This window comes from Lachnellula hyalina (assembly GCF_007821495.1).
Source record: "Lachnellula hyalina strain CBS 185.66 chromosome Unknown contig00007, whole genome shotgun sequence".
NCBI classification, from domain to species: Eukaryota; Fungi; Ascomycota; class Leotiomycetes; order Helotiales; family Lachnaceae; genus Lachnellula; species Lachnellula hyalina.
Genome location: NW_022157121.1, coordinates 329,840 through 356,653, shown reverse-complemented (window position 1 = coordinate 356,653; position 26,814 = coordinate 329,840). Strand labels below are relative to the sequence as shown.

General features: G+C 48.3%; 11 protein-coding genes across 11 annotated transcripts; 8 read left to right on the top strand and 3 right to left on the bottom strand.

Moving 5' to 3' along the window:
• Nucleotides 1–145: 145 nt before the first annotated feature.
• FPR4 (FK506-binding protein) lies at nucleotides 146–1,968 on the top strand (the record flags this gene model as incomplete). Its single annotated transcript, XM_031145521.1, has 5 exons — nucleotides 146–161; nucleotides 215–291; nucleotides 404–901; nucleotides 951–1,704; nucleotides 1,760–1,968. 5 exons carry the CDS (start codon nucleotides 146–148, stop codon nucleotides 1,966–1,968), a joined length of 1,554 nt encoding a protein of 517 aa, XP_031009263.1.
• A 558-nt stretch (nucleotides 1,969–2,526) lies between these two features.
• cbk1 (Serine/threonine-protein kinase) lies at nucleotides 2,527–5,418 on the top strand (the record flags this gene model as incomplete). Its single annotated transcript, XM_031145520.1, has 6 exons — nucleotides 2,527–2,734; nucleotides 2,799–3,645; nucleotides 3,695–3,832; nucleotides 3,880–4,492; nucleotides 4,543–4,611; nucleotides 4,657–5,418. 6 exons carry the CDS (start codon nucleotides 2,527–2,529, stop codon nucleotides 5,416–5,418), a joined length of 2,637 nt encoding a protein of 878 aa, XP_031009261.1.
• Nucleotides 5,419–6,235: 817 nt separating this feature from the next.
• Nucleotides 6,236–6,688, top strand: PKR1 (V-type ATPase assembly factor; the record flags this gene model as incomplete). The annotated part of the gene is made up of 1 exon (XM_031145519.1): nucleotides 6,236–6,688. One exon carries the CDS (start codon nucleotides 6,236–6,238, stop codon nucleotides 6,686–6,688), a length of 453 nt encoding a protein of 150 aa, XP_031009268.1.
• A 428-nt stretch (nucleotides 6,689–7,116) lies between these two features.
• Nucleotides 7,117–7,677, top strand: Snrpd1 (Small nuclear ribonucleoprotein Sm D1; the record flags this gene model as incomplete). Its single annotated transcript, XM_031145518.1, has 3 exons — nucleotides 7,117–7,130; nucleotides 7,231–7,280; nucleotides 7,331–7,677. 3 exons carry the CDS (start codon nucleotides 7,117–7,119, stop codon nucleotides 7,675–7,677), a joined length of 411 nt encoding a protein of 136 aa, XP_031009269.1.
• Nucleotides 7,678–8,826: 1,149 nt separating this feature from the next.
• Nucleotides 8,827–9,339, top strand: acu-17 (Succinate dehydrogenase assembly factor 3, mitochondrial; the record flags this gene model as incomplete). Its single annotated transcript, XM_031145517.1, has 3 exons — nucleotides 8,827–9,048; nucleotides 9,103–9,202; nucleotides 9,263–9,339. The coding sequence occupies 3 exons, from the start codon at nucleotides 8,827–8,829 to the stop codon at nucleotides 9,337–9,339; spliced, it is 399 nt and encodes a 132-aa protein (XP_031009270.1).
• An 837-nt stretch (nucleotides 9,340–10,176) lies between these two features.
• SAT17_2 (Taurine hydroxylase-like protein) lies at nucleotides 10,177–11,483 on the bottom strand (the record flags this gene model as incomplete). The annotated part of the gene is made up of 3 exons (XM_031145516.1): nucleotides 10,177–10,801; nucleotides 10,854–11,119; nucleotides 11,169–11,483. 3 exons carry the CDS (start codon nucleotides 11,481–11,483, stop codon nucleotides 10,177–10,179), a joined length of 1,206 nt encoding a protein of 401 aa, XP_031009271.1.
• Nucleotides 11,484–12,274: 791 nt separating this feature from the next.
• On the top strand, nucleotides 12,275–15,166 carry prh1 (putative ATP-dependent RNA helicase; the record flags this gene model as incomplete). Its single annotated transcript, XM_031145515.1, has 1 exon — nucleotides 12,275–15,166. One exon carries the CDS (start codon nucleotides 12,275–12,277, stop codon nucleotides 15,164–15,166), a length of 2,892 nt encoding a protein of 963 aa, XP_031009264.1.
• Nucleotides 15,167–15,445: 279 nt separating this feature from the next.
• Gtpbp2 (GTP-binding protein) lies at nucleotides 15,446–18,244 on the bottom strand (the record flags this gene model as incomplete). The annotated part of the gene is made up of 1 exon (XM_031145514.1): nucleotides 15,446–18,244. One exon carries the CDS (start codon nucleotides 18,242–18,244, stop codon nucleotides 15,446–15,448), a length of 2,799 nt encoding a protein of 932 aa, XP_031009265.1.
• A 731-nt stretch (nucleotides 18,245–18,975) lies between these two features.
• Nucleotides 18,976–20,398, top strand: sec9 (Protein transport protein; the record flags this gene model as incomplete). The annotated part of the gene is made up of 2 exons (XM_031145513.1): nucleotides 18,976–20,286; nucleotides 20,339–20,398. 2 exons carry the CDS (start codon nucleotides 18,976–18,978, stop codon nucleotides 20,396–20,398), a joined length of 1,371 nt encoding a protein of 456 aa, XP_031009266.1.
• A 527-nt stretch (nucleotides 20,399–20,925) lies between these two features.
• LHYA1_G000520 (uncharacterized protein) lies at nucleotides 20,926–24,278 on the top strand (the record flags this gene model as incomplete). The annotated part of the gene is made up of 10 exons (XM_031145512.1): nucleotides 20,926–21,146; nucleotides 21,209–21,237; nucleotides 21,296–21,353; nucleotides 21,463–21,506; nucleotides 21,948–22,339; nucleotides 22,478–22,748; nucleotides 22,799–22,967; nucleotides 23,018–23,486; nucleotides 23,531–23,678; nucleotides 23,812–24,278. The coding sequence occupies 10 exons, from the start codon at nucleotides 20,926–20,928 to the stop codon at nucleotides 24,276–24,278; spliced, it is 2,268 nt and encodes a 755-aa protein (XP_031009267.1).
• A 762-nt stretch (nucleotides 24,279–25,040) lies between these two features.
• Nucleotides 25,041–25,709, bottom strand: LHYA1_G000519 (ER membrane protein complex subunit; the record flags this gene model as incomplete). Its single annotated transcript, XM_031145511.1, has 2 exons — nucleotides 25,041–25,343; nucleotides 25,644–25,709. The coding sequence occupies 2 exons, from the start codon at nucleotides 25,707–25,709 to the stop codon at nucleotides 25,041–25,043; spliced, it is 369 nt and encodes a 122-aa protein (XP_031009205.1).
• Between the last annotated feature and the right edge of the window lie 1,105 nt (nucleotides 25,710–26,814).

The window sequence follows — 26,814 nt, the reverse complement described above, 5'->3', positions numbered from 1 at the left end:
TTGTGTAGGGCACTTCTCTTCTACCCAGCTTCTCATTTTTCAATCACAAGTCTTTTTGAACATTGTACAAAAACCTTGTACAAAATTACCCATTGATCTTCGATAATTCCTTTCCACCTCAACCAGTATACGAAACATTATCAAAATGTCTCTCGTTCCAGGTATTATCCCCGAGGCTGCACAATCATTGCCCCCAAATAGATTCTGACGCGAGAAACAGTTGCCCTATATGGGCTCGAGGTCCCTTGTGATGGTGTGCCAGTGCCAGCTTTGCCCGACTTTCCTGCTACTGTAAGTTCATTGGTTTCGGTGTTTCTTTTCTCCAGAGTGCTGCTGGGTCGAAATTGATCCATTCTCTTATTCTGCGCTTGGCGTGAGCTTAAGCTGATATGCCAATTCTTAGTTCCGTATCACCATGGCTGCCATCGATCCCAGTGAACCTGCAGAGATTGAGGAGACCCCTAACGGAACCACTCGTCCCCGAGCTACTCTGAAGATCATTCGCCAAACCGGGCCGTTCGAGGAGGACGATTCTGATGATGAGGACGATGAAGATGATGAGACTCTTCGGGCACTGTTAGCTGAGAGTGACTCTGAAGAGGAGAGCGACGAAGATGAAGAGGAGGCCAACGGTGGTCCTAGCGACCCAACCAAGTCCAAGAAGGGCCGCAAGCAAGCCGCTCTGCAACAGATCCTGGAGTCAATCAAGGCTAGCGGTGATTCTGACGAGGAAATGGAAGATGCCACACCCAATGGCACCAAGGCAGACAAGAAGGGTAAAGCCAAGGCTACTAATAACGAAGAAGAAGAAGAGGAGGAGGACTCGGAATCCAGCGACGATGAGGAAGGTAGCGACATCGAGGTCGAAGAATTCGTTCTGTGCACGCTTGACCCAGAGAAGGTATGTTGTATAACATTCCCTATGACTTGCTGATACTAATACTCCCAAGAACTACCAGCAACCTCTTGACATTACTATCGGGGAGAATGAGCGTGTCTTCTTCACCGTCACCGGCACCCATACAATGTACCTCACCGGTAACTATGTGATTTCTGATAATGATGGTGGACACAACCACCATCACGAAGTCTATGATTCTTCTGACGATGAAGACGACGAAGACTATGACTTGTCACCTGACGAGGATGAGCTCGAGCTTGAGCTGGATGATGACGAGAGCGATGACCTTGACGCACTGGAGAATCCTCGCATCACTGAAGTCGACTCTGACGAGGAGGAGGCACCAAAGCTTGTCGTCAAGGCTGAAAAGAAGGGCAAGGGCAAGAACAAGCGCTCTGCTGATCAGATTGATGAGGGCACTTCTCTTGACGATATCATGGCCAAGTCACTGAAATCCGAGGCTGTGGAAGAGCCCAAGCTCACCAAGAAGCAAAAGAAGCTGAAGAAAAACAACGGCGAAGCTGCTCCAGTGACTCCGGAGTCAAAGGGTACAGACGCAAAGGAACCTACATCGGCCAAGAGTGACAAGAGCGATAAGAAGGTCCAGTTTGCGAAAAACCTCGAGCAAGGCCCTACTGGGTCTGAAGCTCCCGTCAAAGGCAACAAGGCTACTTTAGGTCCCAAGACCGTCAACGGTGTTAAGATTGACGACAAGAAAATTGGCTCCGGCCCAATCGTCAAGAATGGAGACAAAGTTGGCATGCGCTACATCGGTAAACTTGTTGACGGCAAGGTTTTTGACTGTAAGTTTTCAGACACCTTCAGAGCCATCTTCCTATTGCTAACTTAAGTCTGCAGCAAACAAGAGCGGCAAGCCATTCGAGTTCAAGGTGGGCAAGAAAGAAGTTATTCAAGGCTGGGATATCGGCATTGTTGGTATGGCAGCCGGTGGAGAGCGCAGACTTACAATCCCCCCTAAGCTCGCATATGGCAGCAAGGCCATGCCCGGACTGCCTGCTAACAGCACTTTGATCTTCGATGTCAAGTTGATTAACATCAAGAAATAAGCGACATCATTGATAGCATTCACGGATAGTTTGGAGGTTTCATTGAATATCTGCGACGTCTAGCAGCAAAAGCGTTGGACCCATCTGTTGTACATTTCCTGCACACCCCTTCGGCTGGTTTGCTGCACACTGCTTTCATACTTTTATACGCTGCATATCACGTTGCTATGTCTTGCGAAGGTCCTCCAACCTACGCGATTCTGTGATAGATTGCCCATCATGAACGGGTAGCAGAAAAGCAAAATGAGAGATTCGTATCATTATAGGCGCATTGTCAAAACCGGACCCCCTGTTAATTTTGCTATTGAGAGTTGGTGTTAGTAAATAAAAAAAAGTTCTCTTGTTGTCCAGTATCGCTCTTGCCTTCCAAGACTCCAAATGTGCCGTTGGACGTAGCAACGAAGGTGCCTTAGAGCTCTGCTTCTCTTCGCTCGCCCTCTTTCCAGCATCAACCACATCATTTCAAATTTTCATACTGTATGTGACCATTCCAGCATTCATTACTTTGGTATTCGTAACGCTTCATTCAGCACAAACACTTCGTTGTCAGTGCCCACGATGAAACGAACCCGCAGTAAAACGGCAGAGCGCCCGAGAGACTTCTTCGAAGAGCTTGCATCGGGAGGCATCAGGTCTCGTTTCAATTGGAAGCATGACCTGGCTTCTCCAGATTCCACGGAACATGACTCCCACCCGACAAAGCTTCGTCGCCAGGGTTCGCCAGGCTCCAAACTGATGTCGGCCCTGCGTTCTTGGTCAAATAGTGGTACAGTAGCAACTTCACTTCCCTATAGTGCGAATCTCTAGGCTGACAAAAATACTGCCGACAGTTTCTAGTGCTTCCTTTGCTGAACCCGAAGATACTTCTTTTCCCGCCAGTCCGCCTGGTCTGCGGCGAAAACTTTCCCTGGCTCTATCCAAGGGCCAACTTGATCCAACAGTAGTCCACCGGTTACAATTCAAGAGTCGACCAAGCATTATTTCTCTCGATAGGGAAGTCGTCGAAATATTTCCCAAAGCACCTGAAGGGTCTCCGTCGACATCTGCGGGTAGTTCAAGTATGAATAGTGGAAAGTCATCTGTCCCTAGGCCTGGCGAATCGACGGGGAAGACGTCTCTGGATTCCAAGTTCTCTACAAAATCCAAGGGTGTATCTCAGCATTCCTCGGAGAACAAAAAGGCCGCGTCAAATCAGACTACGCCTGAGGGTGGTTCCAATGAGAACATCCTCACTCCGATCGCCGAGGTAGAGACTGTGGAGGCACCGGTGCCCATTCCAAGTAAGTCGCTCTGGGCTACAATACACGACCTACAGTCCACTAAACTGGTGCAAGCTATTATCACTGTCGAGAAAGCTGCCGCAGCTAAAGTTTTCTTCGAGTGTCACTACAATGACCTGACCTCAATTGCATTGACACCCCGCTCGCTACGCCGTCGACAGCTTGAGCAGATCCTATATGAAGATACAACGTCCACTCAAACTGAGAAAGATCGAAAACGTAAATTCTTGAGCAGAAAGGAGAGCGAACATCTTCGTGAGACACGGGTCATGAAAGGCCATAGATCAATCGCTTGGAAGGGAAATGATATTACTACGTCTAAATATGAGATTGTGAAGGTTCTAGGCAAGGGAAGTTTTGGAGTTGTGCGCCTTGTGAGAGAGAAATTTGAGCAAGAGTATATTCCACGGCTCCTCTACTGCGAAGACACTGACACTGTGCTTTAGAGGACCTGTCGACCCACAGAAAAAGCAAGAGGTATATGCTATGAAAGTCATCCGCAAGCCAGATATGCTCCGTAATAGCCAAGAGGGTCATCTCCGAGCAGAACGCGACTTCCTTGTTTCTGCCGAAGGCTCTCGTTGGTGTGTACTTGGAATTCCTGTGGATGACTTTCGTCTAACTTATCCAGGGTTGTATCATTGATAGCAAGTTTCCAAGACTTGAACAATCTATATCTCGTCATGGATTATATGCCTGGAGGCGATTTCCTTGGACTGCTGATCCGTGATAATATACTCTCGGAACCGGTAACAAAGTGGTACATCGCGGAGATGATCCTATGCATCGAAGAAGCTCACAGGCTTCGTTGGATTCATCGCGACATTAAGCCGGACAACTTTCTCATATCGGCCTCTGGTCATCTCAAGATCTCTGACTTTGGTCTTGCATTCGATGGCCATTGGTCTCATGATCAAGCATACTTCAACAATCAAAGATACTCATTGCTTACCAAGCTCGGAATAAACGTTGAAGGCGACACGATCGACAGGAAGGAAGGCCGCACTATTGCTGCTGCAATGAAGATTGCTAGCGTTCTCATAGGAGGCAAAGAGCGTCATGACAGACACTCCTCAAATAATTCTGACGGTGAAGGCATTCTTAATTGGCGTAATCGCAATGGTAACCGGACCTTGGCGCGGTCTGTCGTAGGAACCAGTCAGTACATGGCCCCGGAAGTGGTTAGGGGCGAACTATATGATGCTCGGTGTGACTGGTGGAGCGTTGCTGTCATCTTGTACGAGGTAAATGTTCCCATAAGAATGACTGTTGTGAATCAACTGACCAACTCTAGTGCCTTTATGGCCACACTCCATTTCTCGCCGAAGAAGGAGGCAGACAACAAACTAAGATGAATATTCTGGTAAGTTGTTGTCTTTCAGTCACAGCTCATGCTCACTTTAAACAGAACCACAAGACAACGTTTGAATTTCCTCACAAGCCATTGGTGAGCAAGAGATGTCAAGATCTGATTCGTAGCATCATCCAAGAAAAGGACACTCGTCTCTGTTGCAAACGCTACAAACTTAGGGACCAATTGCCGGCCTCCAGTCGTCAAAACAGAGACCATACCGGCCGCTATGTTCTTCCAGACGATGCGGACGACATCAAGGCCCATAAATGGTTCAGAGATATTCATTGGGACCGTTTGCACTTGACGGTGCCTCCATTTGTTCCAAATATCCGCTCGATGGACGATACCCATTATTTTGACGAAGAAGATCCAATATCTGATTTCTCAGAATCGGTTTCACTGCCTACACCAACCACAGAAGAAATTACAAATGCTCTGAAGCCATTCAACCGCGAGATTCAAGTTATTGCAAAGGGCTTTATTGATCGACCCCATGATTCAGCAAGATTGAGAAAAGTTGAGAGAGAAATTGACGAGTTTGTGTTGTGCGAGGAACAGAAGGATTACTTGAAAGCCTTTGTTAAGCATTACGGCAGAAAGGAAAGAAAGAGGCCACGAGATAGGCTGCTGCGAGATAAGGATACTGCGCCCAAAGTGTTGGAATTGAGGAAGCAAGGAGCCTTTCTGGGGTATACGTATCGCAGATTCAGACCCGTAAAGGGCAACGTTGACAGAAGCTCCCGGGTATCCACTATCGTGGGAAACACGCCGGGGAAGAGAACTGTCTGGCACCGGGCTAGATTGAGCATTCATTGATTAGAGGGGATGACTGGACGACGGAGAAATACGGTAGCTTGTGAGGGTGGCTTTTGGCACATTACTTTCATTTTGCCTTACGCTTGAGCTCTTTCTGGCTGCACCCGGTTATGGTTCTGGGATAGCTTTACTCAGAAGTGTATAACTCGGACGCTCTTCCTAGGTTCCTCTGGTGTTCATAAGGAATGGAGTAATTTACAACAGGATAACTTGACCCAGTTTCGCTTTGTCTCTTTGTCTTGAATGAGAGTATTGACATTGGCGTGCAAATAGCCAAGCAAGTGCATCAATTAGCAGTCCCCAGCTTCCTACGAACAGGTGATGGTAGTGATAGTCGTAATCATGCAATGTTGAAGTCGCCTGACCTCGTAGCTGTAGACAATGGATCGAGTCCTACAGTAGCAGGCTGCAGGAATGGTGTTGTTGATGGCATACGGACTCACTTGTTAGGTTGGGTTGGGTTGGGTTGGATGCTGGGAACGCGATCTCCAAATCAGGCAGAATGAAAAACGTCCATTATTTGTCCACGACATCAAAAAACGTACTACACTCCTACATTATTAATCATCCACTCTGTCCTCGGAGCGCATTCTAGGTACCCTGCACTATTCGAGTGAGCTATCTGTCAACTTTGCTTTCCAGACATAAAGCCTCGGCCCTGTTGTCTCCGGTGAGTTCCTACAGTAGACCCCGCCATGAGCCAACTCCCGTGCTAAATAACTTGCAGACTACTCATTTCATCGCAACGAACCTGACTCCCTATCCAGCCTACGCACGCAGCACCACACACGATCCCGCGATATATAACCAAGACAAGATGGCGGCGTTTATTACCGATCTCATGCAGTCTATTTTTACGCCCGGCCCAACCCCCACTCTCCTCGTCGCAACAAACATATCATTTGCATGCCTCCAAGTCGTACTCCTTATGCTCTTGATCGCAACCTACAGCATACATTTCATCATACTGTCCTTCTTGAGCGCCGGACTCTGGTGGGCTATCAACTGGTTCGCGGTGGAGCTCAGAGCTGCGGAAGAGGCGGAGGCTGAGAAGAAACGCCGGCTGGCAGAGACGGGGTTAGGATCAGATAGTGAGACTGAGGCGGAGACAGTGATTGAAACGGGGGATGTTGGAGTGGGGAGTAAAGAAGTAGAGGTTCTGGAGGCCAGGGGAGAGTTGAAAGACCGTGCAAGCTTGGGTGGAAGCAAGTCGGAACTCAGCACAGAGGACGAATGGGAGAGAGTTAGTGAGAACGAGAAGGATAAATGATTGCAGGTTGAGGGAGGGAAGAAGGCTATGGAATGCAGCGATTATTTATACCCCAGTTTTGCAGGCTCTAGATGGAAGAATTCCTTTCGATATTGCTATATATACGAGAAATGCGCATGGTGGAGCGATCAGTTTGTAGATTTCTAGAATATATTATGTTGGTAGGAATCTATTGAAATCCATTGAAAAGTGAGTTCAAGGGAGTATTATTGCCACCTAGATATATTGTGCGAAGCTAGCAGAGCTGTCTATGTACCTCACTATAGAGGTGTTTTTTGAAGAAGGTCACGTGGTATGCCTTTTTTATAGCTTCAATGAATTTCGCGACCTTAAGCCTCAATTTGTGTGCCACTTAACGACCTCGAACAACCCCGCATTCACAACCTACTCAACCCAACGCCAGCCGCAAGAGTGTACATATTGTCACTATGAAGCTCGTTAGGTAAGATACCCTTCCCGAATTAGCTTGCCTGTGGCACAAGCTGAGCTCTCTCTCAAGGCTCCCCCGCGAAGCTCCTGACTGACCCTTTTGCCCATGGTAGGTTCTTGATGAAATGCGCGAACGAGACAGTGACAATTGAACTCAAGAATGGTATGTTTCTCCCTATTTAAACTTATTTCCATAAGCTAATCAGGGTAAAGGAACCATCATTCACGGGACCATCACATCAGTCTCCCCGCAAATGAATACAGCTTTACGCACAGTCAAGATGACACAGCGCGGTCGTGACCCGATTTCGCTGGATACCATCAATCTTCGAGGTTCGACTATCAGATACTACATTCTCCCTGATTCGCTTCCGTTGGATACGCTCTTGATCGACGATGCGCCAAAGCCAAAGAACAAGGCCAGGAAGGAGGTTGCAGACAGAGGTGGAGTGAGAGGTGGCAGGGGACGTGGCGGACCCAGAGGACGAGGAGGATTCAGAGGTGGTGGAGGTGGAGGTGGTGGAGGCGGCCGTGGACGTGGTGGTGGAAGAGGCTTCTAACGAGGTCTTCATACAATTTGGAGGTCTGAAACGATTGGGTACTTGATCCATCTCGACTAGCAAAGAACTGGAGCATCGAAAGAGCTTCATATGCACGGCTTGCGGGTTGACTTGGCGTTTGTGGGGATAAAAACAGGTAGTCGAAATGTCAGGAAAGCGATTATGCACATGAGAGTTTCTCTAGCCATTTATTGTATTGCAGAGCCAGGTGATAAACGCCATATCCTAACGATTTGCAGCTTCTCCCAACCTCCCTTCTTTCCACTGTTTCTAACTGTCTCTGCTGTCCATCCATCTCCCCAGTTCCTGATCTGATCCTTGACCAATTCCGGTTTATTTTGCGCGCAGAGGAGGATATACGCACAGCCCTTCTCACCCAAGATCTGCGGCAAGGAGTCCAACAATCGATTAGTGACCTCCATTCCATCTTCTCCTCCGGCATAAGATAGAGAGAGCAAATGAGAATCCGCCTCGAACGAATCGCGAGTCTCCTTGGGCATTACAGTAGGCAAGTCTGGAGTTGGAACATAAGGAGGATTGAAGACCAGAACATCCACTTCTCGTACCCTCAAAGCAGTTGCGAGATCCCCAACCATATTTCCCAAGTAGAAACCATGTGATTTCGATTCCGTGGCCTGCTCCTCCTCTGCCACTCTGACTGTTTCAATCGTAGCCTTGCAGGCATGTATGTTCACATCGACTCCGGCCGTGAAAACATCTGATCTCCCAAAGATGGTTTCCGCATGGGCATCGATGAATGAAAGAACAACCCCTGATCCCGTGCCTATTTCAACAACTAGCGGCGATGGTGAGCTCTGAATTGATGCATTATTAAAGCGGTGTTGTAGGAAAGCCTTCTCGCTCTCAGAGGAAAGAGTATCTAGGAGCAAGTAGGAGTCCTCAGCTGGCTCATATACTCGCTCAAACTCCACATGAGAGGTCGATGGCGTAGGAAGCATGGCCTACTTTGTTTTGGGCATGAAGTTGGGATTCTTTTGACTAGGTGGTAGGTAGGCTAGGTTTGCTAATCGATGCAAGGCTGAACTTTTTCCTCGGCTGCTACTCCGAGGTTTGTCAACATCATAATTGAAATCCGACACGACAAGCCTGCTTTTACTCTTCCCAAAACCCCGACAATACAACAACAATATGAGGATAAACCCACGACTACTAATGGCGACGATTACATCTGCCGGAATGAAGAAAGGCTTCAGACCAGCTCCAATGGCTCTTTTACCACCGATACCGTTATATAGGAGACTGCTCCGATCACACAGGAAGCATCTACCACGAGAAATGCGTTTGCTAGGAGACGAGTACATAAAGAGTGAATTTAGAGCCCATCGAGACGTTGAAAATCCCGTACATATCGTACGCCCTTCTTTTCCCAGCTTCTAATTGACATCTGACTGACTGTTCTTGCAGATCGGATTCTTGACCGAATGGCAACTCTATGCACAGAAACTGGAGGGTGATTCGTGGATTGGAGAGCGTATGGATGCTGGGAAGATCGAGAAGATGAGCGGTGCGCATTTCAATAGAGGGATATTGGTGAACTGACTGACTGATCGATTTGAATATATAGATGAGCAGATTGGGCAATTCTACGAGCTCATGCAGGCCGTCAAAAAGTCATCAGGCGAGAATGACACCGAGCAATAACAGCATGCACCAAAAGAATATAGGAGTTTGTTTCACCTCGGGGCGTGGAAATAAGGTGATGTTGCTCGGAGCTGATACTTTTAATTCACCTTGCGCCGAGTCTCTGCAACTATCCAGTGCTACAATTAGAGGGATACCTTCAATGAAACATCAGATATTGGGAATCTGATACTTCAGCGCCATACCCATGAGCTACTAGCAGTCATTCAGTTCAAGGAGCTTGTATAAAGTTTGGAGGCTTGTGAAGGCAAAAGTGGTAGATGAATATCAGTGATTCATCGGCTTTGGTGACTCAAGACATGTTGATTATTCACATTATATGCAAGATCAGTATTTTGCGGAATTCCTAGCTTCGATTCCTCCAGAACATCACTAGGAAACAAGACCGCACAACTTATCATCACTTACATACCGATATTCCCCCACTACTTCAATACTCACACACGCGTCATCAACTACCCACAAAATTATTCGAGGTATACATACGAGAATGTGCCGCACTGTTCTCTACAAAAGTCAGGACAAGAAGGAGGGATGTAATCACAGATGGCTTGTAATCGATCAGCCTTGCGGCCCAGGGCGAGGTTTCAGCAATTGTGCCATCTTCAAAGACCGCCAAGACACATTGGCTCCGGCTCCCAGAGGATACTGGGCTTCCAAAGATAAATGCCCATGGCATGGGCTGAAGGGCAACTACGACTTCAACCGCATACGCGTAATTGAGAAGATCGACTATCACATGTTTGGCGCACTGGGCGCACCAAAGTTTTGCATCGTGCAATGATGGATACTGGAGCTCGGTGTATTTCTATGCACTAAAGGGGTCTGCGGTGACGTTTATTCTGCATCTAAAGGTGCCACAGGTGGTTGATCATTGACCTGAATTCCCCCTCTCTTCTTCTCGGTAGAATCATGGAAAGGCAGCTTCCACCCGCCCTCACTCTCTGGCGTTGCAAGCCACAATCTCATCAAATGTCTTCTGGGAGTTGGTGGAGCATGGTCCTTGTACTCGGTTCTGGCATGCAGAACGTGCTCGTTGCTTAGGAATTGAATATCTCCAACCTCAAGAATCATGTGCAATCTCAAGCGGTGACATGTGTCTTCCAACACCTTGGCTGCCTCGACTTGCTCGGGCGACAAGGGTGGGATAATACCCTTGTTCATAAATCGGTCAAGCGACTTTACATAGTATGGATCCCACTTAGAGTAGACTCTTCCGTTGGGGCCCTTCTCAAGGTAGAAGACAGAAGTTTTGATGAATTCTTCCTCTCCAACGCTAGTCTCTCCTTTGCGGTCAAAATACCAAATTGGTTTTGTCAAGGTTTCCGCGACGTCTGGGCGCTCTTTTTGGAGCGTGTTCCACACATGGTGCGAGGAAACAATATCAGATTCTCCTCCCTCGAGAGCTCGGGCAATGCATAGCAAGCCTACAAGGTCCGAGTCATCCGCATGGAAGAATTGGCTTCACACTGGTTAGTGGATTGAAAAGCCATAACAAACTTGAGTTTCCTTACCGAGCATTGGTACGGTAGATTCGTACTCTGTCAATCTGGGTTGGGTCGTCTCCAAGGTCCTTTACGTGGCCGAGAACGTGGCCGCGGCCGTTTTGAGATACGAAGTATCCAAGGTAAGTTCCCAATCCCATGTATGCCACAGCAGATTTGTGGTTGCCCCATTTTTCCACTGGGAAGCCTTTGAATAGGATGAAACCCTTCCCATTGAGAATCTCGGCGCGAATCGATGCCAACAATACCGACAGCTTGGGCAAAGGGAAGTTATCCTATAGGAAGGTGAGCTGGAGTGTGTTTGCAAATTGGACTGCCACTGACTTTGGAAATGCCAGTCAAAGGGGTCTTATCAGTGAGGAACTTGTCGGCGGCGGCACTCAACTCAGCAACTTCCTCGCTGTTGAAGACATGAACCCATTGTTCCGGGTTGTTGGTATAGTCATCCGCTTTCCAGACGGTTGCTCCCTTGATCTCCTTGGGGAAGTCGGAGTAGTTTTTGATCAACTCAGGCAAAGGGGGATGCTGCCCACTTGTCTTGATACCGTCGGGGAATATTTTCCTATCCACAGGCTTCTGGGAGGGACTTGTAAGAGAGTGGGGTGCCTGTGGCCGGGTCTCAAGCAGAGATGGTGCCATGGTAAATAGATTGATTGAGTGACAAATTTATGAGATGCAATGTACTACAGTATTGTACAAGAATTGGAGAGGGGGCCAAGTGGAATGGAAAGGGGAAAGAAAGACGAGAGGAAAACGGGTGTGAAGAAATAACAATACTTGAATAGAATAGCTAGGTAGTTGTAGCTTTGTTTTGCTCCCAAAGGTAGAAGTTTCATCATGCCCAGCGATGGCAACGTTGTAGACCACAATGAGGTGATCAAGAGCCAATAGCAAGCCCATGATAAGGATATCTTACGGTAAGGTACGCATAATGCGGGGCGACGGGACTATCCAGTGGGGCAGAATACCTCAATTAGCTAACACGGCAAGTAATAGTACCGTATGGCCTTGTATAATGATATAGTAATAAGGTTAGTCAATTCAGTTATAGGTTTAGTAAGCCTCATACGTAGTAATAATAAATACCTAGGTACTAGGATTGAAGTAGTTTCATCCAGCATCTCTTTGACAAACAAGTACCTAGGTACCTTAGCCTAGGTAGGTACGTACCTTTTTGTGTGTGTGCAATGTTCTATCCTGGCCGCCGGACTTATCGTCTTATCGGTCTAGTGTTCAGCAAAAAAATATTATTCGCGATCGCGCCCGCCCGCACCATGGAAAAGTTTAGGTCCATAACCTTTACATCCAAATCACCAACGCAAGAAACCATGGAAACCCGATTAAACATTGCTATATGTACTTTGCTATAACCTCTGCATAGTCCTTTTTCTCCACCATAGCAGGTCTCGATACCACCCACAACCGCAACGATGCCTGAGAAAGTCTACAAAAAGTTCGAGGACGATGACCCCAAGCCTTCAGTAGCCTCCAGCGAGATCAATGGGACGAGTAGCGGTACGAATTTGGAGAAGAAGAAAAAAAAGAGCAGCGGACACACTGCTGCTACCAACACCGTGAATGAGAGAAAGCGTTTCCCCGATGGCACCCCAAAATCCCAATCTCCTGTCAAATCAAATACGGCCCAGACCTCCGAAGCAGACACCATCGACAAACAGAAAACGAAAAGGCCCAAAACTAGTTCGTTTGCTAATGATGATACCAAGAGCAAGAGTGCAAAGCCACATGGTGTCAATGGCACAGTTCCAGAGAAAGGGCAACGTCAAGACAATGTATCGAGAACTGGACAGGGTGTGCAGAAGACGCAGCAGAATGGTGTTAGCAAACCTCAGTACAATAGGAATTCTCCTCATATTCAAGAACTTCTGAGGATTGCCAAAGCTCTCGAAGAAACACGCATGACTCTGCCTATCTGGTCTCAGAAGGCCAACATCCGATGGTCTCTGCGGCTACACGACGTGATGCTTCTCAACGGAGAGACAGGATCCGGCAAAAGTACTCAGGTTCCTCAATTCCTTTACACAGAGCCTTGGTGCCAGAGGCAAAAGGTCACGGTCGAGGAAAATGGAAGAAAACAAGAAATAAACGTTGGGGGCATGATTGCAATCACACAGCCTCGTCGAATTGCTGCCATGACGCTCGCTCAGCGTGTGGCTCGAGAACTGGGTTCACCCCTCAAGCAAGGCCAAGATCCAAAACTTGAAGGTAAAGTGGGGTTCTCCGTGCGATTCGACACTTTCGTGCCCAAAGGCACCCGAATAAAGTTTGTTACAGAGGGAACGCTTTTACAAGAGATGCTTCACGACCCATACCTTACCAAGTACAGTGCCGTTATTGTGGACGAAATTCACGAGAGAAGCGTGGATGTAGATCTCATTGCTGGCTTTCTCCGTCAGATAGTACATGGCGATAAGAAAGGTCGTGGTGGGGTCCCACTGAAAGTTGTTCTCATGAGTGCAACGATGGATCTAGGAGGATATGAAGCATTCTTCGCAAAGCCAGAATGGGATCCAACATATGTACCAGGTCAGAACTATGGCAAGGTTCTCGCACCTCATATCCCGGAAAACGAGAAATTACTGGACGAGCTGAAGAAACACGAAGAAGCCCCAAAGACCAAGCTGAAGAAGAAACCTGTCAAGAATGGTGCCATGAAGGATGGAAAGGCGAACGGGACCAGAGACGCCCAAAATAACGTGAATGGTGGCTATAAGAAGGCTGCAGGAAAGAATGGAGAAGAGCCTAGGTCGCGGCGGTCATCGACGGATACGACATGCTCATCTTGGAGTGGAATTAGTGACCCTATCGAGATGATTGAAGAAGCGAAGATCAAGACTATTCCCGGCATCCCAGAAGGCGATATCGAACCAAGTGGAGTGGGCAATGAATATGTCCGTGGTCGACAATACTCAGTTGATATCATATATGAGCGCGAAAAACCTTTGGACGTCTTAGAACGTATGCGTCAAGTCATTATTGACATAAATTCACAGGAAGCTCTTCCTGGAGACATCCTTGCCTTTGTTACAGGTCAGGACGATATCGAAACGCTTCAACGCCAACTCAACCAGGAGGTTGCTAAATCCGAGAAGAAGAAGGAGAAGGTTCCACGCATGAAAGTAATGCCACTTTACGGATCACTGTCAGCGGAAGCTCAACAAGCGGCCTTTGAACCAGTCAGAGAAAGATTCACGCGAAAAGTAGTCCTGGCCACAAATATTGCAGAAACGTCCGTCACGGTCTCTGGCGTACGATATGTCGTGGATGGTGGTATGGTGAAAGTTAAGCGATACCGCGCAGCCTTAGGGATGGACTCACTCTTGCCAACAGCTATCTCCAAAGTATCTGCCGTTCAAAGACTTGGCCGTGCTGCTCGTGAAGCCAAAGGGCGTTGTTGGAGAATCTACACGAAGGAGCAGTATGAAAGTTTCAATGAGGATGACATACCAGAAATACTGCGAAGCTCTGCGCTTGAGGCAGTACTAAAGATGAAAGCTCGCGGCGTGAGAAATCCCCTCACATTCCCCCTGATGGACATTCCAGACACCGAAAATCTCAAGAAAGCCCTCGGACAACTCGTCGGAATGGGCGCGTTGGAGCAAACTCAAGAACTCACTGAGATCGGAAGGAAAATGGCCAGGTTTCCCCTTCCGGCTCAATATGGACGAGTTGTGATCGCGGCTGCGGAACCAGAAGCAAATTGTCTCTTGGAGGTTATCGACATAATTTCACTACTTACCACCGAGTCTGAAATATTCGCAAATCCCAAATCAGAAGAAGACAACGAAGCGTTCGAATCCAGCCGCAACGACATCACCCGGCGTGAAGGCGATCTTATAACCCTTCTTACCACAATGCAGCGCTATATCTCCGAGAACACTGACCGCAATGTATGGTGCGAGAAGCACCATGTCAACGCCCGGGCCATGCGGATGGCGGTAAACATCCGCAAACAGCTGCACACGCTTTGTTTTGACCAGAAGCTTTTGACTGAGCGTCCTTCCAACATGCCGCAGCTATTTGAACCGACGTCCCCCGAGAAGGCCGAGACAATTCTCAAGACCTTTTTGGGCGCTTTCGGTACTAGAACTGCAACTCTACGACCCGATGGTACATATATGACTTTGCAACCGAAGAACAAAATAGTGATACATCCATCAAGTGTATTGTATGGGAGGAAGGTTGAGGCCATAATGTTCCTGGAACATGTCTTTACGAAGAAGAATTACGCAAAGAAAGTTAGCGCAATACAGGCGCAGTGGATTGTAGAAGCGATGCAGTTTGAGCGTTTCAAAAGCGGGTAGATGGGACTGGGCATTTGAACTGGAGATCTGGAGTTAGGTGTTTGAAATACCCCAATTTGCGATAATAAAAGTAAGAAGTGGTGATATAGACCTCGTTTCTTAAAGCATGTGTGAACTAGACCACCAGAACTGTACAGCGATACGTCTGAATTCGACCAGGCTCCGAGGTCTCTCAATCAGATTCGAATCTGACTCTGTCGTGTAATTACAATGCGTGGAATTTAAGGGCTAGATTACAGAAAAGGTCGTTACAAGTATTCATCGCGTCCGTGTATACTTCTAGTCTGCCACCTCTACGACCTTCCCTACAAAGCCATCTAACCCAGCAACTCCTTTCTCTCCCCTCTCTGTCCCATGATAGAGACCATGACCACCTCCAGGCATGACCAGAATTTGCGATCCTAGCTCAATCCACTCCCGATTAGTCAACAATTCAAACGTCAAGTCAATCACACCATCAGAACCAAAAATGGGAGCTGCAGGCAGTTCTACTCCCTCTCCAGCATCTTCATCTAGACCAAAGACTGCCTCTTCCACCTCTTCCAACTTTTCTTCTTCCGCTAAACAAGCTATAGAGGCATTTTCTTCATGAGGGAAGACGCGTAAGACTTTTGCAGAGGCACGGACACTAGCATTATATACAACCACCAAGCTCCCCGGTGTAATAGAGTTAACATCGCTGTCTTCAAAAGATGCAGTGAATCCAGTCGCAGCCTGCAGCGTATGCCCGGTCTCCAGCATATGGCGACTTGGAATCGCTGCGACCATGCCCTTTCGCACTTGGGGCACAGCTCGTGCTGGACGCTCAAAAGGACCGTTCGATCGTTCTTCCTCTAGGAGATTAAAGATGATTCCAAGGGTGCCCACCTGGCCAGCCTCGAGTGTATGTACTGGTAAACGAAGATTACGCATGCTTACAATTTGAGCATTGTGCCATTCTCCCTTTGTTACCGATGCTGAAGTAGCATTGCGAGAGGTAATCCGGACAAATTCAGCACTGGATGCACGAGGCAATGACATCCCAAGGCTGGCTGGCGAGGATTTTGCTGCGGATCGGCTGAGAGATGAATAATCATCTTCTGCTTCTGCTGGAAACGGGCCCACAACGATGGTATCGCCAACCGAAAATTCTCCAAATCTCGAATATCCAGCTACCACAACCCCAGTATCATTTGAGGTGAGGCCCTTAGAGGCGAGTAATTCGTACGACGCTGGGACTCCGAAAACGTCTTCAATATGGAATAAGCAAGCTGGTTGCTCTGGATTTAAAACGGGTCCAATAAAATCACGAGAGGTTGGAGTAGGTGGGACCGGCAGTCCCCGCAATAAAGCATGCATGGACCGAATACCAGTCCCTTTGGCTGCACTAGTCATAAGTATAGGTACAACAGACGTAAGGCTACCGGCGACAGTCATCTTGTCGACTATATCTTGAACTGCGGTATCATCCCTCTCTATAATCGTACCTAAATCCGACTCCAGAATAGTTTTTGAATGATCCGGCGGGAAAATTGAAGGCGTCCGATTTGCATCTTTTATGCCAGAGAGAATTTTGGATACAGTTTGACGCAGACCGTTTTTCGAGGCCAGGTCACTCTTGGTGATAATGATCGCCAAGGGTTTATCGAGTTTTAGACAAAGCGCGAGGTGTGCTTTCGCGAGGTCAACGCCGGACCCAACTGTTCCAAGTATATCTTGAGCAGATGATGTGCCACCAGCGCCACTTGGAGCATTGTCACCGTCATCAGCGGCGATACAAAGGATATTCCAATGCGGGGCCCATCCAACAAGCCCTCGAACCGTGGTTCGACGATATTTGGGATGACCCGCAGCATCGGAAACGAAGACCAGACGGCCACTTTCAGCCGAAGCGTGAATATCCGTCCAGGAGCTGATATTTCCAGATGCATAGTTTTTGACTTCCGCGCCTTTATAACCAAGTAGTTCTTGTGCTACGGAACTCGTTACTCCGGATGCTATCTCATGTCGATGTTTTAGAAGACTAAGTCTACTCTTGCCTCTGCCGTTGTCGAATGTTGCAGTCAATAAGGTTCCCAACAGGGTGGATTTTCCGGAAGTTGTAGGGCCAGTCAAAGTCACCCGTAATTGCTCAGTGGCCCGAGCCCTCCTTTGGAATGGTTTGGAAAAATCGATAAGCTGGGCTGCAGTTTGAATTTCAGTCTCGGCGCGTGGCAGGAGTGGCGGAACGATTGCTCTATAAGCTTCTCTGGAGCTCAAGTCGGGGGTTACAAGCGCCTCTGCAACCCAAAGCTGTGCCTGGTGACGGAGTGCCTTTGCTACATCGTTGGAGGCTGTGGGGACTGCGACTTTCCGCTGGTCTCCCTCCGAAGGGAGTCCGTGAGAGGCTTCTGTACCAGCTAACGACTCCTGCCACTCGCATTCTCCTACCACTATCATACGTACGATTTCAAGGGTACACCCTAGACTGGCTGCCATTGCTCTGAGATTGGTCAAACTCTCATCCATCTCATCCTTGGTCAGGCCAACCAACGACCCATCGTCGGACACACCGATTTCATAGAGAGCTCCCCGGCTTTCTTCAAGCCCAGCAAGGAGTTTTGCGGGTCTAGATGGTGTTTGCAAGCCTGACGCAGCTTCGGGCAGTTTTGGGAGGACAAGATCACTAGTAGATGAGGCATGATAAGGAGAAGACTGTTGCAGTCGCCACAGCAGTTGTGTGGTCAATTGCTCCAAACGGGTTTGCCTAGACTGATTCGAGGGTGCTGGGATTGGAGTCGAAGTATTGGGGGGAGTTTGGCGAGGGCGCTGTTGCTTACTTTGCCCAGATCGATTAACTGGCTCGCCGGTAGTTGACGAGCTGTAGGTCCTTCTGGGCCTGAGCAATAAGTGTAATTTATACTCCGTGGGGCCATCTTGAGGCTCTGCATCCAGTCGTGTAACCCCATAGTCCGAAAGCTCGCCCGAAGGTGGAAGCAGGGTCGATTTCGCGCTTCGATTGTTAGGTTGCGGTGTTGATGGTTTCGGGGAGTCTGTAGGTGTTGCCCACGGAGAGGAAACGGTGGGCACATCGGGGTCGTATGTAAATATGGATGCCATGATGATTACAAGTAGTATAGCGTCTTCCTGTTGCCGCAAATGCAATACTGGAGACTTCCTTTTGAGTCAAAGAGTAAAGCTCTGTATAGAAAACAAATAAAGCCTCAAGCTGTTTTTGGTAATTGCCGCCGCCGTATCGTACAGAATATTGGTTCCAGGCAATGTATGGAGCGAGTGTTTGTATGGGCGTGATGTATCCGGAAAAGCTGGGACATTGGGGGAATCATCTTGATGACTGACTGGATTGAAGGCTTTGGAGCGATTTGACGAGTAGGTGGTAGAGGGGACGGTCAAATTCTAGAGGCGTGTCATTGTGACATGCTGTGTATGTATTGTTGTATGGTGTGTGTGAGTACGTTATGTCTGGATATGGAGATTGAAGTAGTGGGGATATCTGGATGTTATATTAGGTATATTATATAGTATCGTGTTGTATGGCAGATGGAGTCATTCGGGGAAGTGGAGAGGAGTGGAGTGGAGTGGAGTGGGACGGAAGCGCTTGGCGCTTAGTTCTATGCATGTCAATCTAATTCTGGACAAGGCCGGCGGGGCTGAGTCTCTGAAACTCAACCTGAATCTCTGCTGCCTCGAGCACAATATAATACTCCCTCCCCCTCTCCCATTCTCTCTTCCTCGCCCTGAAGCCTTTTCCCACCTCTCAAAATACATTACAAAGACGAATAACCCTCCATCTCATCATTCAACACAACACCCTACACCCTACTGTCACAATGGGCAAGTTCGGATTCAGCAAGAAAGGGGACGGAGAGGACGATGCTAGCCGTTCTGCTCTGTTTGGAAGTCGCTCTTCCAAGAATGCCTCCCCAGCTGCCTCGAATCCCTACGCACAGACAGCCGCAGCTGATCCATACGCACAAGATACCAACAAATATGCAAACATGGGCCCTCCATCTGGTTCCCCGTACCAGCAAGCCAGATCACAATACGGTCTCCCTAGCGGACCTCCTGGGGGTCGAGGTCGAGGCTTGCCTGGAGGTCCTGGTGCAAACAGAGGAGGACCACCTCCTGGGCCACCCCCTGCAGTTAACCGTGGACCACCGAGTGGAGGTGGCTATGGAGCTGAAAAATATGGAAGCGGTGGAGGTTACGGCACGAATAGATATGATAATGCACCTAGTTATGGTGCCCCCGCCGCAGACACAGGCTCTAAATACGGTCCTGGTGGGTATGGAGGACTAGGACGAACAAACAGCAATGAGACGACCACAACGGAAGACAATCGCAACGCCTTATTCGGCGGAGCCAAAGACAGATATGCACAAAAAGCTGCCGCGCCTCCTGCCAACGGTCAACCAGGTACTGGTTATGGAGCCGAGTCAGGAGCGTCAGGTGCCGAGGGAGGGTATGGTGCCTATGGTGAAGAGAGACAGTTGACAGCCGAGGAAGAAGAGGAAGAAGATGTTCAAGCAACCAAGCAGCAGATCCGTTTCATGAAGCAGGAGGATGTTTCATCAACCAGGAATGCCCTTCGAATTGCAGCCCAAGCCGAGGAAACTGGCAGAGGCACATTGGCAAGACTTGGCGCACAGGGCGAGCGAATTCACAACACAGAAAAGAATTTGGATATCGCCGCAAACCATAACCGCATCGCTTCGGAGAAGGCTAGAGAACTAAAGACTTTGAACGGGAGCATGTTTGCTGTGCATGTTTCCAACCCCTTTACAGCATCCTCGAGGAGGGAAAAACGAGATCAAGAGATTCTCGAGAAGCATCGCACGGAACGTGAACAACGCGACACTACACGTCAAGCTGCATTTGGAAGTCAGCAGCGAATGGAACGCAATTTCAAAGACCTCCAGCCTGGAGACCAAGGCTATCGACCACAGCAGACTAAACAAAGCCTTGCGGACCGGTCCAAGTTTCAATTCGAGCCAGATTCCGAGGATGAAGAGATGGAAAACGAGATTGACAGCAACATCGATGCATTGGGTCATGCTGCTGGCCGATTGAACCTTTTGGCGAGAGCTACAGGCAAGGAAGTAGAAGCTCAGAATGAGGTTATCGACCGGGTTATTGTAAAGGTCAGTTGCCCTTTATCCCTTATACCATCTCATATACTAACGTACTTGGCAGAGCGACCGGGTGGACGACCAGATTGCGATGAATCGGGCTAAACTGGATCGGATCCATTGAGTTTTTGGCAATGTTGCTTTTGATAATTACGCTAGAATATAGGAGTTTCCATTGATAAGCGTTGCATTTTGCGTCTTTGGGCAGATTCCGCCATTTGAAAGCGTCTCACGCGTGTAGTGAAAATCAAGAGCTTCTCTGAATGTCTCATAGACAGGACAATTCTAATTTTAATAAGATACCACTGTGAATTACTTGAGTTGCCATTCAGCTCCATACGGCAGAAACCAGTCAAGAAATTTCAAACGCTCCTTAGTAAATCGTAAATACCTTAGGTACTGTAAGTAGGCGAACTGAATATAAAGTTCTCGAATTGTCTTGCACCCAACTTATTTACTTATTCAACCAACCTTTGCTATTCCTTCCACCCCTGTCATGCCCAGATCCATACCAACATGATTGGTTGAGAGGCTAGCATCGCCAGTCCCATGCCATGTTAGTATGTATGATACCTCACTAGACTGCGATAACATTAGAGGTACTGTACCGATATCAACAACAACAACAACATTCAAGTATCATCGCTCACGATGTTTGCCTGGCTCACGGTGGGGAGGGCAAAAGAGCCTCGCCGCTCATCCTCGTACTTGGATCGGGATCAAAGAGACGAGGGAGAGAGCCAAAGACTGTTACCGGGTGACGTAGATGTCGAGGCAGAGGAGTTGGATCATCATGATGGCTGCTTTCCGCCCCACGCCCCTGATCAAACCAGCCCCTATGCAGATTTGCCTGTGTACACGACTATTCATCGGTACGATATTTATGTTTGCAGTTGGGCGTCAATTCATCTATCTGACTCGGCCATTGGTGTAGGATAAGGAGAGATGTCATCGCCGCAATAGGTTGGTCATGCCTTCCACCTACTGTAGGATTTACGCTTGTGTTCTGACCTCTGAACAGACGATCCATATAGCATTGAGCAGTTGCGCGATCCGCGGATGAATCTCTCCGTGGTGAGGTATGCAATCCTCTCCTTCTTAGTGTCTGTAAACGACTCGAGCGTCCCGAGACAACTTCCGAGTTCCAACGTCGTCCTACTCAGCCAAGACTAACCCTCGAACTTACAGGCCTCTTGTTGATAAACTCTACGATCTGACTGATATTTCTATGGGTATACGCTGTGCTTGTTTCTTTACTTCCGCTTTCCCTTCTCCTTGGTGCGTCAAAAAAGGACCTGGTCCTGGAAAACGGGCCTCTGCAAAGCTCTAATAGCTCTCTTAATTCTTGACGTTCGGACAAAGTACTTCATAACCACAGTCTCATGCTGTAAAGTCTTCGCAAGAGGACGATTACCACACCAGGTCGTATTACAGAACCCCGCGAATGCTGCAAGACAGTCTGAAACAAGCAAACCTTTTAATTAGTAGTATACTAGCAGAAGATTCATTGGGTGGTTCCTCCCTAAGGTGTTGTTGGTAGATAAGTAGTCTCCTCCGAATAAAACCCAATCCGTTCTTCTACGCCCCTAAATATACATCTTCACATATATTTCCCAACAATCTTATTTGCCCCGCAACTTCACGCAATCAGCCAACTAACTTACACATCACAGTCTATTGCTTGCTCGTAAATCGTGTACAGTTCCAAAGGGAGCAAGCAAGCCAGGCCCATCATCAAAGCGTTCGCGCCACTCGTGCTCTCCTCTGCGAGCTACTTGCAAACCGCATTTTAAGGCGCTTTCTTGAAGACAATCCCGGCGCCCAGGGCCTACTTCTACTCGCACAGATCCTTGTTGGAGGCTTTGATCCATTCCAAAATGCGCCGCCAGAAGTTATGGAGCATCTCGATCATCTGTCATGGACAGTGCAGGGTCGAACTGGATACCGGAGAAAACTACCAGCCTTGGAGATTGCCATAATATCGGAAAGCAAACTCTTCCTTAGCTCTTCGGCGTGTCAAAAGGTGGTAAATGCTATTTACGAGGGACGAGTTATCTATACTCCTGTATGCAACTTTTCCGACCATTTTGTTACCCCTTCTAGACATATTCAGATTTCTTCGTGCCTTGGAGATACCAAGATGTTGAATATATTACCTTACCACAACCCTTCTTGATCAAGCAATACTAACTCCATTCCCCAGACTTCATTCATAGACATACTACCAGATCATTACAAACATAAGCCAGTATCTCTCTATAATCCACGCGGGGCACCACTTTTCAATCAATATCGACTCATTGTCCCGCGAACGAGGAAATTTATTGAAGTCGGCGAGTTCATATTGCTCTTGGTCTTGTTTCTCTTCGTCATGGCAGACCGCGACCCATCGCATTTCAGCTCACTCGAGCTTGTATTCCAGGTGTATACAATTGGCTTCTTGCTGGATATGTTTGCTACGATACTGGAGCATGGTGAGTAATAGAAATGCTAAACTTCACCATATGTTTTAACGTCCTCATAGGTTGGCATGTCTATACCCAGAATCTTTGGTCGTTCCTCGACGTTACCTTTGCTGGAATCTTCGCCATATACCTATGTCTACGCGTCCATGGCTGGAGGGTTGATGATCCCAAATATGGCCAGCAAGCAATGGATGTATTAGCCATGGGAGCACCAGTTTTGGTCCCTCGGTTAGCCTTCAACCTCATGTCCGAGAATATGCTCTTCGTCTCACTGCGAGCGATGATGAGGGACTTTACCGTCCTCACTGTACTAGCAGTTTGGTGCTTTGCTGGGTAACCAACCCCCCCCTCAAAATTGTTATGTTGGAACTCCCAAAGGGTGCTCCATCATCTCATCGCGACTCTTATTCTCCACCATACCAAAAAACGGTACTAATTCGTTGTAGGTTCTTGTTGAGCATGAGCTGGCTTTCCGATGGAGGACACAAGCCTATCACAATATCAAAATGGATGCTCTGGGTTTGGTTTGGACTCGATGGGACTGGGATTCAAAAATCTACCGACTTCCACTGGCTTTTGGGCCCCATCCTGATGGTTGCTTTTGCTTTCCTAGGAAATACTCTCTTCCTCACCATTCTAGTCTCCATGCTCAGCACTACTTTCTCAAACATTGTATCGAATGCCACCGCTGAGATACAATTTCGTCGCAGTGTCTTGACGCTCGAAGGTGTAAAGTCAGATGCCATTGTATGTTTTCCCGTGGATTTTGTTACAACTCTAACTCGACACAGTTCGCGTACGCACCCCCTTTCAACATCCTCGCCCTCTTAATTCTTCTCCCTCTGAAATTCGTCGTTACTCCACGCTGGTTTCACAAAGTCAACGTTGCAGCAGTCCGTATACTCAACGCTCCCATACTCTTGATCATAGGAATCATGGGTAAGTCAGCTCTTCGGAGGATGTTTTCCTACTTTGGATGTTCTCTAAATTAAATGTTTCACCTCTCATGAAACACCATCAATTTCACACTCTACCATCAAACCCAAAACTGACTCCGGAATCTTGTACCTAGAACGACGCGTCCTCTGGTCTGGCGCCCGCCATCCCCTGGAAGCGCACGAACAACTGCCCAAAACACCCAACCGTGCGGGCCTGTGGGATTTCTCTCGGTCCTTCTCAGTGCACGGTGACATACAAGCAGTATTCGATTCGGAACCACCCGAGGAGATCGAGGATGAGATAGCAGGGGATGACGACTTTGGTGCAAATGCCCTGGAGGATCAATTTGCGAGGGAGTCTGGGCCCGAGGCAGCGGGTGGGGGGAGGAAACGCCAAAAGGTGGGAGGAGGTAAGAATAGAAGGGATTCCGTGCAGCCGTTTGCTGGATTGTCGCAGCATGTGAAGGATTTGATTAATGAGGGGAGTGAGGATGGAGGAGGGGAAGACATGAAGAGTCGCTTAGAGGCTTTGGAGCAATCTACCATGAGGATTGAGAGGATGTTGGGACGGTTGTGTGAAAAGCTGGATGAGGGGGATTAAGGAGGCGGAAGTGGAAGTCTGGGTAAGAGTGAGGTAGAAGATTAGAACTGAGGCTCTTGAGGTGGAATATGTAACAAGCTATATTGTAGATCAGGAACTGTTTCTTTCATTCAACCCAACTATACTTCTGCTTTGGACGTTTGAAATCCTTCAATGTTGATTATGTTGATTATGTTGCCTTTGAGATTTAAGTAATAAGCATGATTTTAAGGTTGCGCAACGGAAATAGGAGAGTCCTTGCAGCTTCGGGGGTAACCGATGCAATGTAATCGTCCCCTTCCCTGGATGTCGCCAAGAATAGGATGGCGATTATTCAGGTTGCACGATCCAGTGCCCTAAAACAGGTACAAGATTTCCCCCCTGCAACTACTTGGACGCGGTAAAAATAAGAAAAATAAACTTCTGCGTGTCTTGTTTCAAGACTCATGACTACTTCGTGACCTTTTAGACGATGTAACCTCTCATGTGGTATTCCCATTCCTTCCAACGCCAGGTGAGTCTAAAACCGTCACCACCAGGCAGCAACACTTCGGTTGAAGCCCCCACCTCGCCGACGTAAATGTAATGCTCCAGAGTAATCCATAGATATCCCGGAAACTCCATTTTTCGCCCTCCACTGTACATGGTATGTCATGGAACCTCGATCCTTTATAATATCCTACAGAACGGGCCTTCTCCACCAATCACTCACTCACAGCATTTCGATCTTGAAGTGAGGATCGACAAGTGCCATCATCCAGCCACAATTTCTCCAATAACAACTCAAGCTCTGACCAAACCATAAAATAAAGTCCAGGTCAAGACAAACCCACTCAGCCCCTCAAATAATCCCCCGGTCCAAAGCTCCATGCTGCCCATGAAATATCTCTCTATGCCTGCACCGGCTTTCCCACCAGATATAGAGTTCTTAATAATCGCTGGGCGCACACGGAATGCATACACAAGGGCGGAAGTGAGCAGGGAGAAGACTAGGTAGAAGATGAAACCTGGGTATGATTCCAGACCAAGGATGCCGGCACCGACGCCAAACAGGGAGGCGGTTAGATTGTGCAGGGTAGTGAGTGTCTGTGAAAAAGCATGTTAGTAACAGAAGACGAGCAGGCGGTTGGATGAGTAAAGGAAAAGTGGTGAGTAAGGAAGGCTGAGCATGCGGCTGAGATGCCCCCGTGAGATGAGATGGGGTCGGCGGCGATGGCAAGCCAAGTCAACTGGACAAGTGTTGGGGGAACGCAATGCAAGGTGCGGGCTGCCACATGGAAGACAGATGGCACAAGACAGGGAAGGAATCATAGAGTATCATCCCGAGAAAGGGCTGGGATGGTGGAGATGATTCTTTTCGGTAAGAGAATCCATAATGGGACGAACCTTGGTGTTGTGCTGCACCGATTCCAGCACAATTGGGCTGATCTGCAGCTCACGTTCGGTCAGCATCGTGCGTGGTGGTGTGGCTGGTGAGGTAGAGTAGAGTAGATGCGGGATGTTGATACACGTCGGCCGTCGGGTGTAGGAAGTGAGGAGGATCAGATGGAGACAGAAATGCTATCGGTATCGCAAGTGGAGTTCGTACAGGCAAACGAGCAATTGGTCGTGGTGTTGAGATTGAAATAACCTTCTGCAGAGTTGGGGGGTTGGACCCGCAGGTGCGGTAAAGGCTGGCTGCAGGAAAAGCCCGCTAAGCGGCTAAGGTACGGTCTAAGGTAGACGCGACGCGCGACCAGACCAGACCAGACCAGATTATGGCAACTCGCTAAAACCCCTGAACCATCCCATCCCCTCGATACTGTCTGTCCACACGAAGGTACCATACAGTAGATTCCACTCTCAGCCCCTGAACAACAGCCCATCTCACCAGTATTCAGGGTTCAGAAGCGCGCCCTGCTCCAGCCTGACCCCCTTGCATGCTGCACTTTCGGCTTCGATACCTTCCGAGCTTGCTGACGAGAGCTTCTTCTGTAGGGCTGGGAACCACCGAGCTTTCTAGTGTCAGCATAATGGCACCTTTACCTCCATACCTACCTGATGTCTGGGATTTTCCTTCCATGCATACGTAGGTAAGCGCCGAGCATATGCTTATTGGGGTCGAGGGCCAGGTACTGTATCCACTGGCACGAAAACAACAGGCCAACTAACATCGTGAACCCTGGTAGACAGTGCTATGCAGCTGTTGACGCCACGTCGTGGCTTGTTCGCGGTTACAGCGTGTCCGGTCATGGTATGTTTGGCTTACAGGAACATCTTCTGGCGCTTGGTCTTGAGCGGCTGATCGCTGGGGCTCTTCGATGCTGCTGCATGCAGATCGTTGGGTGTGGCGCAAGAAGACCTCACGTGAAGCCTTTTTCAACGTCACAAGAGGTTCTAATCATCATGTCTTCAGGTATGAATTCGTAAAATGCATGAATTTGATACTTCAATCGTACAGATACTCTAGTCGTACTAAAAATGAAAGTAAAGAAATCCTATCATGTTCGATGCCTTTAAACACCCCAACCCATGGGCTCCCTCCCCGCAATGTGAAATGTCCAATTGAAAATATATA